Here is a 10441-nt window from a genome sequence, read left to right on the forward strand (position 1 = left end):
GTGGGAACTTCTAGACCTCAGCAGAAATTTATGTACACTGTGCTTCAATCGGACCTATAATCACCAGAGCTCTCTGCGTTCTTCGACATGGGCCGTATAAAGCAGAAAGGAAAGGCTGGGGCAGCCAAGGCTTATGTTACGCGTTCAGCAGCAATCAAGAAACTCCAATGCTCACTCGCCGACTTCCGCAGACTATGCATTCTAAAAGGTCTGGATCAGATCGTTCTACGGTGCAAAGATATTAAACAAACTCTACGTAGGTATCTTCCCAAGGGATCCGAAGAACAAGAAGAAGGCGAATAGAGGATCATCAGCTCCTACGTCGTTTTATTATGCGAAGGACATCGCATACTTAGCTCATGAGCCCGTATTGGAAAAGCTTCGAGAACATAAAGCATTCGCGAAAAAACTTTCCAGAGCGCTTGGTCGAGGCGAATGGAGTGTTGCAAAGAGTCTGGAAGAAAACAAGCCAGTCTATCGGCTTGACCATATCATCAAAGAAAGGTACTATGCTGCTCCATTTTATGATATGTGCTTGGGGTCTCATGCAGTTTCGTCTATTCGACTAGATATCCAACTTTCATAGATGCAGTTCGCGACATCGATGACGCGCTATGCCTTATATCCCTTTTTGCATCATTGCCATCCAATAATAGACTTCCTCCGTCACTCATCGAAAACTGCGCTCGGTTGTCCGCCGAATGGCAGCTATATGTCATGCGCACAAATACACTTCGCAAGATTTTCTTATCCATCAAGGGCGTCTATTTCCAGGCAGAGGTCATGGATCAGAACGTTACCTGGCTTGTGCCATACCAGTTTACTCAAAACGTAAGGGTTTCTATTTGTCAAGCAAGATTTATATCATAACATAAGGAATCTCTGATAGATTCCCGCGGACGTTGATGTGCGAGTAATGTTGACGTTCCTGGAACTCTACCAGACATTGCTTGGTTTTGTCTTTTTCAAACTCTATATGGACGCCGGACTTGTTTATCCTCCTCCACTGGACTCCGATAAAGATGCCACTGCTGCCGGCGTTGGTGCCTTCAGCTTGCAAGAAGTTGACAAGCGGCTTTCTGGTGACAGTAGCGAGCAGCAGAAAATAGAAGTAACTGGGAAGGCGGTATCGGGAAAAATTGTCAGGCAGGCTATCAAAGACGTCTCTGTTAATGACACGACACAAAACGATGCGACTCTGCCCATGGTCGAAGAGGATAACAAGGTGGCAGAGGCTACCGATGACTTCGTCTCTCAACCATCCAAAACAAACCCAGAAGAAGCTGCTTCATTGACTACACTCCAAACTCTTTCATCCTTACCCGAATCAACAGCCGGAAAGCTACTGTCTCCGTACACATTCTTCCTATCCAGAGAAACATCGCGGCCTCTGTTTGAGTTCATAATACGGTCATTTGGCGGACGTGTTGGTTGGCCTGCAACGTCTGGTTCTGGATCGCCATTTGATGACAGTGACGAATCGATAACTCATGTCATCATTGACCGACCGTTAGTCGCCGGGAATAATATATCAACTGAGGAGAAGGAGCGACGGCAGAAACGCAAGTACGTTCAGCCGCAATGGGTCGTGGATTGTGTAAATGCGGGCAAAGTTCTTTCTGAAGAGCCGTACCTTCAAGGCGCAACACTGCCGCCTCACCTAAGTCCGTTCGGAGAGTCACTCGGTGCATACAATCCTACCCAAGCCGAGCAGGATGCCATGGACGTCTCCCGTGACGAGGAAGAACATGAGACCGCGTCTCAATCGGATGACGAAAATGCCGATACGGCAGATGGAAAGGATGCCCTCGGTGTCTCCGTCGCATATGCGGGCAGCGATTCAGAACGGCTGCGCGCTGCCGAGTTACAAGCAGAGTCACAAGGTGTCGACTTTGGAGCATTTGAAAAGAGTGTCAAAAAGGCGGCAAAGAAAACGGATGATGCGACGCCAAGACCGCCGCCGACGGACAATGAAGTGGACATGAATAAGATGATGATGAGCCGGAAACAACGGAAATTATATGACAAGATGAAATACAGTGAGAACAAACGGAATGAGGAGGTGAGCTCATTTCTGCTTATGCATTGCGAGACTGTGCTCAAAGACAAATTTAATAATCATAATCACTTTCCCAGCGGGACCGACTGGAACAGAGGCGACAAGCATTGCGGAGGGAAAAGAAGCGGATTCAAAAGACATAATGACCTGTATGATTCATCTGCGCATTGTGTTCAGACAGTCCATCTCGCTATTATTGGTAGTAGAAATAACTGTTGTGATGCGTTGTTTGTCCGGCTATTTTTCATTGTTGTAGTGGTGGACGATCAGGTCACTTTGGATTCTGATGTTGTACGTAATACGGCTGTTTCTGTTACACTATACTTTCGGAATCTAGAACACCTGTGCCTGCACCCCATATTCCGTCTTTCCTAGTGTCACAGTCTCTTTACACAACTATTATTCTCGCCAATCTGGAGCAAAACGCATTGTCATTTTCACCCTTCGACCTGCTCCTAGGCGATGGTGGGCGGCAAGTCTGGTACTACGTTAGGCTTTGCTCACGACCACAGCGCGAATGATTCAGCTCTACCAACGTATTCCGAAGTGGATGCTGACCGAGCTTCCAGCTCGCAAGCCTTTATGGCGGAAACTACAACCACAACCGTAACGACCACAACCCAGACAACAACCTTCTTCTCGTTACCGCTCTGGCGTCGCCGAGCAGCTCCTTCCATGAGCGCGGCTGTGTCGGAGGGTCCACAGAGATCCGCGGTGCGTGCACGAGCCACAGAAGACGGACGAATCGCTCGTGCAGTTAGCTATAATATTGATTTCAACAAGGACTTACCCGACGTACCACGCGATGCAGACACGGTTGATCCGTTATTCGCGCGGCGTAGCACCGGAACGATGCACTTTCCAACGTGCCCGCTAGAGGCCGTTCCAAGTTCTGAGCGAACCAGACCTTCGCGTGCATCGACCCTGATGCCTCCCCAATCTCAATCTACGTACACACTCGCACAAGCTGGCCTTGGGATTGGTCTTTCTCATGTTATGCCGTCGGTTGCTGGTGCGACACCAAGAGGTCCATCTACTTCGACATCAGCAAGACCCAGTACTGCTCCAAGGCCGACACGAATGGATACCAGTCCTGTGGTTCGACGCGTTAAGAGCTTTTCGCGCTCGCAAACCGAACTCGCCACTCCGCAACCAAAACGAAAAGCATCAAGCTCGCAGTTGCAGATCGTGCCGAGCGGTGATGATTCAGGTGTTTTGGCAGATGAGAACCCGTCTTCTAGTTCACCGAGTACTCGGTCAGAGTCGAGATCCTTAATACGAAGGGCTTCGTTTTGGACTCGTCGAAGAGTACAGTCGTTCAAGGGACCTAACGAGTCTCAGAGTCCTTCCGAACAAACGGCACGGTTGTCATCTGCACCCGCCTTACCAGCATTTCAACCAATATCCCCCATGTTTCCTGACAAACCCATCCAATCATCACCCGGTTCCACGCCTCAATCCTCCAATTTCCAACCGACTGGAAAACTGAGAAGAAGACACTCCGAACGAAGTACTTCGATGCGTCGTTCGTCACGGAACGATCCTGCTTCCCCGGTGCCCGATTCCTCCTCCCCAACTCGTCCTGCGCGAAGGCATCGCCCACAGACTGCTAATGACATGACAAATTCTGTGGCAAATGGGGATGGCATGCCTCTCCAAGGACCTCAGCCTCGTCCTATACACATGTCTTTTGTCACTTCACCAGCTATCTCCAGGTTTCCCATCCTTGATGAACGACAGAATCGCCCGCGATCCATGACAAATCCTCCTAATGTCCTCCAACGGTTCTCAATGGGAATTTTCAGCTCCTCATCTCCGTCAAGTCCCATTTCTTCTCCAACTGCTTCAACTAATATCACGGACAACATGTCGTCTTCTCCCCGCCAGTCAGGTACCTTTACAAGAACATCCTTATCAAAATCAGCTGTAGAGATTCCAAAGCCACGGGCCGATGAAGAACCACCTGAAGAGTTCTTGGGCAGGCTTGAGGAAGCGGTAAGCAAGGCTGAGATCGCCAACATACTTGCTGCAAGGTTGGTTTGCCAGTTGGCTTGTTTTGAAGATGTCTGATAGTTCTGCCCTGCAGTGGTGACTCATATTATAACCAAGCGCTGCAACTCTACATTGATCGGTTCGATTTTGCAAATGACCCGCTTGACATAGCCCTACGAAAGCTCCTTATGGACGTGGGTCTACCAAAGGAAACGCAACAAATCGACCGTGTCATGGAGGCCTTCGCCGCGAGATACACAAAATGTAATCCTGATATTTTTGTATCTCCAGGTTAGTCTTCAGTCGCGCGATCTTGATATGGATATTGACTGCGTGACAGATCACCCGTATATTCTGGCATTTAGTTTGATCATGTTACACACAGACGCGTTCAACAAATCTAATAAACGAAAGATGACCAAAGCGGATTATGTCAAGAATACCAAGCTTGTAGGAGTATCCACTGATGTCCTCGAGGTAGGGAGTTGTTACTCTGTTGTACGTAGTAATGCTGACTTTTTCTGAATACGTTAGTACTTTTTTGATAATATCGTATTTGCCCCTTTCATCTTCATAGAAGATCCGCTGGATGTGAATGGGCAACGCGGCTTCACGCAAGATGGGAGGATGCAATCTCTAGCAAGCGGCCAAATGACACCTAATCCGTCTGGCTCTGGACTGTCCATTCTGGGCAAGTCAAATAAAGTGGACGCGTATTATCTCATTACTCGGGTATGTGATGTTTTACAATTACCGGGTTGACGGCTTGGTTTATTCTCTACTCAGAATCTTCTTGGTTCGCTTCGTGTCGACGTTGAGAGCCACATCCCGTTGCGTAATCCCTATTCTTATCAGGGTACTGCTGGTTCGTGGAATGAGGCAGAACTTCGTCGGTCGTTTGCCCGAGCAGATATCATCGAGATTGATGCAGCAGATACGAGGAGAATGTCCACTTTACCGTTCTTCTCATTAAATGCCACGGGTGCTCCTGGACCCATGCTCAATAACTTCGCGCCTCCAACTTCTTCCGACGAAGATAGTGTCACATCCCATATCTCAGCGTTGAGAGTAACAAAGGTGGGACTTTTGAATCGGAAAGGTTAGCGGTTTATTTTCAGTCGCACGATTTATCTAACCACAAATACGCTTCAGATGATTTGTTGGATGGTGGAAAACGAGCATCGAGCAGGAAGTGGAGGGAGTGGAGCATAATCCTGACTGGTTCTCAACTTCTCTTCTACCGCGACTCCGCGGTTGCGTTAAATCTAGTCATCCAGTCGCAATCCCCGGAGAGCGAAATATTCCCTACCCAGCCTTCGTATCTACGACCTGACGAACTGTTGTCCGTGAAAGATGCGATTGCGGTATACGATGCATCTTACGTCAAGGTATGATTACTCCGATCTTATATTTGTTAGCTCTCCTACTGATAATGCTCTCGTCGGGCGAAGCGTGATTATGTTGTCCGACTTGTCATGCCTTCCGGTCGACACATACTGTTACAGACAGAAAACGAAATACAGCGGAACGAATGGATCGCTCATATAAATTACGCAAGTGCATTTAAAACCGCAGGGATCAGGATGCGCTCGGTTAGCGCGAAGGAAGATGCAAGGATGGACAGGAGTTCTTACACGAGCGATGCGCCGCAAATTCCAGGGGGAAATGACTCGAGCAAACTAGATAGCCCTGTCGAGGACACTCGTAACAACAGGCTCCGTATCTCTTCCGATGTGGCTCAGGATAATTACGTGTCCTTTTCGCGAGTGCGATCTTCGTCCATCGAGGGCCCTTCAAGCGGCCAATCCCGACTGAGGATTGTCTTGTCTAAGATTCGAGATTTTGAGTCAAGGATTGAAGCAGCACGGACTCAGCTCGATTCGGACATCAGACTTGTCCATAACTTGGCTATTCTTACATCGTTCCAGCGTTCTACCCGTGATCGATTGCAGGCGTCAGTTATCAACCTAGGCAGACACATCAAACAGCTTCGGCTTGAGATAGTGAAAGCAACTTGCTTTCGCGATGTCCTTGCCGCAGATTTGGCTTCAGAGGAGCGTGAGCATAAAATTCGGAAAAGTGAGGACATGGCTTTGGCAGCTAATCGGGACCATGGGAGGAATAATTCTGTCCCTACGATGGTACTGTCCGTTCATGAAAATGATGCAACACCTGATGCGTGTGGCCGGACTTCTTCCCGCAGTGATCTCTCGGACTTGTCGCATGGACAGAACGATTCTTCCATCTGCGAGTCGTTCCACTCCGCACTTGACTTCGGTTCAGATTGGCCGCGAAGTATTCGCATTACTGTTGGTAACCAGCGGAATATGGCTTCGAGTCGGACTCTGGATCCCAATTCGCCTCTTACCACTCCTTCTCACGAAGTTCCTCCGGGTGGCTTTAATGGATCGAGCTTCTTCTCTTCCTCGTCTCCTCTTGAGCCTTCTTCTGGGCGCGCATCATTCTCATCGCCGTCCATTGGAACAGACAAAAGCCCTGTTATAGCGTCACAAATCTCTGAGGAACAGGCAGAGGAATGGGACAAGACACGCGCGGCACGTCGAGTGTCTCTAGTCAAGGTCCCTGCGACATTGAAAGCTTCAAATAGAGATGGCCGGCGGGAGGCTTCCTGGGTCACGGAGAATAACGATGGTTCGAGAATATCCGAAGATGAAAGGAGACGTTCCGATGAATCTACTAGGTCAAATGGACTTCAGCCGAAGCAAAATACATGATTATTTTCATTTTCGTTTCTTTTATTAATTATTGTGACAATATATTATTCTAGTTACTTATTTGTCTATTATTTAGTTTAGATGGATCATTAGCGACGTATTTAGATATCGTACTGTATTATACGAGGTTTATGGAGCTGTGTATACATTTCCCCTGGGAAAACAGGATTGGATCGAGCCAGAGATAACTAGCGGAGGTCGATATTATTACAGCAAACAGACTACTGTTGTGATATTGACTTGACCCATTTTGCGACTGCATGAAAGGCACACCTCATGGATCATTTTATTGCTCCATCCCAAGGTCACTCACTGTTTACAGAGGCATGTCATACTTTACCAGACATGGTTAATATACTCTAAGACAAGCAAGCTGTTAAGGCCCTGAAGGTTTCAAGGCTTTTCAGTATAAGAGGAGGTTGTACTTCCTCAAGTGGAATCAGCTCATATTGAAGCACAGGGAACAAACAGCACGGGCAGTGACTGATTTCAAACCTGAACTCACAAACTCAGTAGCTTATAAATGGTGGGCATCTTCATGTGTACGCGGTTATTGTACAGACGGCACGGTATTTGGAGCCCAGTCTTCATTTGGGTGGCATTTAGTCTAATTTTGATGTTACCAACGGTATGGCACAGGGTAACGAGGATATATAAATTGATTAACTTCCAAAGAAATAGAGTCACATAAGAAACGAATACACTCCTGGATCTAGTTGTATAGCTCGTGGGTGGAATCTGTACACTATAACACTATAGAATATGCAAACATAAAAGCTAACCTAGAAAAAAGTCCTTCAATCAAGGAACGAATCATTAATCAGACAGTAGCGAAGTGGTGTACGGTTGTTGGGAATACAACGAGCAAAGCGTCTGTTAGTGAAACACGAAAGGATTCTTCAGTACAACAATAGCGAAAAGTCAGGATGTTGAGATAAATGAGAGTCAATACGGCACAGTTAAGTAGATGTTGAAGTCTTCTTCAGCCACCTCTCCCTGATGCTCATCTTACGCGCTCTTCCGTCTTTATCGTGTACAGCGGCTTGAGCAACTGGAGGTTGACGCGTCTTGGACTTCGTTACAGAAAATATCCGCTTCAGCGTTGACGTGGACCGGGTGTCGTTATCCTTATTCGCGGGGTGTTTCGCGTCTTCCAAAACGATTGCTTTTGCTATTGGCGATAAGGAGGACGCCACTGGCTTAGGCGACTTGGAACGACTATTATCCGAGCTCGAACTGGGTGATGTGGGCCGTTCGCCGGATAAACCAGATGTCCGTTTATCCGTAACACCGTCCGCGACACTAACCAACACCCATCCATCTGATTTCGTCGGCGAAGAAGGAATGTTTGAGGATCGCCGCTTCTCCTCTGTTGTAGGGTGCGTCGGCTGAGGCATCTCGCTGATGAGCCCTGCTTCACTCTTTCGGTTTGCTTCAGGGAAGTCAGATGCTATGGGAGACGCAACACGTTCAGCGTCAACTTCCTTTCTCTCTGGGGAGCGCTCATTCTCGGCAGCGTCGGATGACGCAAGCCCTCCTTGATCCTCTGGAATTTCAACAATTGGAGTTGGCTGCCACGCTCCAGGGAAGGTTGGCGTTGAGGACGGCCGCTGAGTTGGTGGCGCACCGTTCTCCACACTACCTCCATAACCTTCATCTGTCTCAGGCGAGGAAGAGTTGCGTTCGATAGGCAAACGACTGTAAGAGAACGGACGTGAATCCTTATCTTTCTCACCATCTGGAGCTCCAGTCCATTTTATCGGTATCTCGTAAGACCGGTTCGTCGAACTGGAGAACGCGGAGTCTCGAAATACTCCAGAATTGAGGATGGGAGGTGTCACTGAACTTGCATCTGATACGACGCGCTGCGAGACGCTTTGAGGTACATCCTCTGGAGGCTCGGTTAAGTCGCGTGGGCTCAGATGGTTCGAAGAGTGCCGGGACTCTGAGCTGGAACCACCGGGAGAAGAATGACCAATTGCCTGCACGTCTTTGCCTATGGCTTCCGAAAACGTCATTTGGGGTTGCTGAGTTGTGGAGTTAGGGCCCGTTTCGTAGAATAAATCCCCAGTCTTCACCCGCCCGCGTTCCGCTTGGTGCGGGTCGCGATAGCCTTGTGAAGGATCACTTTCTATCGAAGACCTGGGAAAGTCCTGTGGTGACAACGATCGAGCAGCACCGTTCGCATTACCAGCGACAAAACTACGCTGGTTTGCACTACCGATACCCGTCATGTCAATACTTCCGATCTTGCTCAAGTTGTACCTTCGAATCGGGAACTCCTCAGAGGAGCGACTAAACCGCGAGTTAGGATACGGCAGTGTCCGTAAGGGTTTTGGAGAGTTCTTCTTGTGCAAAACGGAGGGTGTTCGCCCCAGCGGAGAAGCAGCTGGCTCTGTGGCTGAACGAGCATGTCCTAGAGTATGCGATGATCCGTGGGTAGAACCAGGTAAAGAGCCACCTTTGCCATGTAGCGTATCCGCTGAGTGGTTGTTGCCCTGAGAAGAAGACGACGTCCAGACCGGAGAAAGCGCGCTCTTTGAGCCTGTCGGCGTGAAACCACGCGAAAGTTCAGGACTCGAGCCTGATGCACCAAGTTCGGAGGATGGCTCAAGAGGAGAGCCCGAGAATATCCACAAGTCCTTCACTCGCGAGTGACTGCCGCTTAACGATAACGAGGTAAGCAGCGTGAACCCGTGCTGGTCTAGTGCGTTGAGCAACGCAAGTACATGTTTCATTGAATCAGTCGAAAAAGTGTCTTCTTGAAACACTAAAATATACGAAGACATTGAGTGTTATCTTTGAAACATTTAAAAGATAACTACGTACATCCATACCCCTTCAGACGGAACTCGAAGATCTTATCCGAGACCGTTTTCTCGGACTCGACACCGCGTGGCCAAGCAGAACGTGCAGCCTGCAAAATAGCAGGGCTTGAATTCAGAGGCGGGTTTATAACTCGCAGGACTGTTGACGACGGGAAAGACAGAGCAAACGGAACACGAGTTGCCTCGTAAGCCGATAAGACAGTTGGCCTAGAAAACGCGATCGAAACGCGTTCTATTTTATTGTATACCAAAGTAAGCAGGACATGACTAGAAAGGAAAAATACATGACGGACCGGAAGACTCTCTGCCATAGTCTATAGTGGACAAGAACCTGTATCCGTGATGGAATATGATTGCGAGGATTTGGATGAAGAGCTTCTCAGAGTCTGCATTTTTGGTCTGAGTCCAAGGTTTGCCCTCGAGGTTGAACTCGATGAGCTTGAGGTCGTCGTCGCGACGAGCAGCGCGAAGGAGGCCGCTGAGGTCGAATGCATCACGGAGAGCAGAGACGACCTGATCAGAAAATGAGGAGAGACGAACGAAACCCGAGCCGGCTATTGCGAGAAGGGCAAAGGTTGAGGGGACATGGCTGTCGCGAACGAACTCGCGCCTGGGGCTGAAGCCAGAGTCTGGGGGCGAGACTGTCAGCACGGAGGAGTTTGGGTTTGCCTGGAGCATAGGCGAACAGCGAAAGAGACGGCGAGTGGGAGACGGTGGAAGAGAGGAAAGATGAGTTGTGGTGCTCGGCTCCAACTAGACCAGACGCGAGGATCTGGTGCTTAATCCCTACTCTATTACGTAGCAAACGCGTGAATATCCAAATGCGG

At 48.8% G+C, this 10441-nt stretch overlaps 4 protein-coding genes across 4 annotated transcripts; 3 read left to right on the forward strand and 1 right to left on the reverse strand.

Annotated features, from left to right (window-relative positions):
* Window positions 1–87: 87 nt before the first annotated feature.
* On the forward strand, window positions 88–2409 carry FOMMEDRAFT_106624 (uncharacterized protein; the record flags this gene model as incomplete). The annotated part of the gene is made up of 5 exons (XM_007265683.1): window positions 88–208; window positions 261–504; window positions 570–831; window positions 890–2062; window positions 2137–2409. The coding sequence occupies 5 exons, from the start codon at window positions 88–90 to the stop codon at window positions 2200–2202; spliced, it is 1866 nt and encodes a 621-aa protein (XP_007265745.1). The 3' UTR covers window positions 2203–2409.
* Window positions 2410–2560: 151 nt separating this feature from the next.
* On the forward strand, window positions 2561–3459 carry FOMMEDRAFT_19429 (uncharacterized protein; the record flags this gene model as incomplete). The annotated part of the gene is made up of 1 exon (XM_007265684.1): window positions 2561–3459. A coding segment is annotated over exon 1 (694 nt), but the record flags the coding sequence as incomplete, so codon positions are not given.
* Window positions 3460–3831: 372 nt separating this feature from the next.
* On the forward strand, window positions 3832–6863 carry FOMMEDRAFT_19430 (uncharacterized protein). The gene is made up of 7 exons (XM_007265685.1): window positions 3832–4092; window positions 4146–4342; window positions 4392–4528; window positions 4586–4783; window positions 4838–5150; window positions 5204–5439; window positions 5503–6863. Exons 1-7 carry the CDS (start codon window positions 3851–3853, stop codon window positions 6784–6786), a joined length of 2607 nt encoding a protein of 868 aa, XP_007265747.1. The 5' UTR covers window positions 3832–3850; the 3' UTR covers window positions 6787–6863.
* A 672-nt stretch (window positions 6864–7535) lies between these two features.
* On the reverse strand, window positions 7536–10318 carry FOMMEDRAFT_167393 (uncharacterized protein). Its single transcript, XM_007265686.1, has 3 exons — window positions 9908–10318; window positions 9616–9846; window positions 7536–9556 (listed from the first exon to the last, which is right to left on the reverse strand). The coding sequence occupies exons 1-3, from the start codon at window positions 10290–10292 to the stop codon at window positions 7746–7748; spliced, it is 2427 nt and encodes an 808-aa protein (XP_007265748.1). The 5' UTR covers window positions 10293–10318; the 3' UTR covers window positions 7536–7745.
* Between the last annotated feature and the right edge of the window lie 123 nt (window positions 10319–10441).

This window comes from Fomitiporia mediterranea, assembly GCF_000271605.1.
Source record: "Fomitiporia mediterranea MF3/22 unplaced genomic scaffold FOMMEscaffold_5, whole genome shotgun sequence".
NCBI lineage: Eukaryota > Fungi > Basidiomycota > Agaricomycetes > Hymenochaetales > Hymenochaetaceae > Fomitiporia > Fomitiporia mediterranea.

Excerpts from the sequence above, each read along its gene's own strand:
- FOMMEDRAFT_19430 (XM_007265685.1), top strand. The coding sequence starts at position 3,851 with ATGGGAATTTTCAGCTCCTCATCTCCGTCAAGTCCCATTTCTTCTCCA. Across the intron at positions 5,151-5,203 it reads GGGACTTTTGAATCGGAAAG|ATGATTTGTTGGATGGTGGA; the intron begins GTTAGCGGTTTA and ends AATACGCTTCAG. Across the intron at positions 5,440-5,502 it reads ACGATGCATCTTACGTCAAG|CGTGATTATGTTGTCCGACT; the intron begins GTATGATTACTC and ends CGTCGGGCGAAG.
- FOMMEDRAFT_167393 (XM_007265686.1), bottom strand. The coding sequence starts at position 10,292 with ATGCTCCAGGCAAACCCAAACTCCTCCGTGCTGACAGTCTCGCCCCCA. Across the intron at positions 9,847-9,907 it reads CTATGGCAGAGAGTCTTCCG|AACGCGTTTCGATCGCGTTT; the intron begins GTCCGTCATGTA and ends ACAATAAAATAG. Across the intron at positions 9,557-9,615 it reads CCGTCTGAAGGGGTATGGAT|TGTTTCAAGAAGACACTTTT; the intron begins GTACGTAGTTAT and ends CGTATATTTTAG.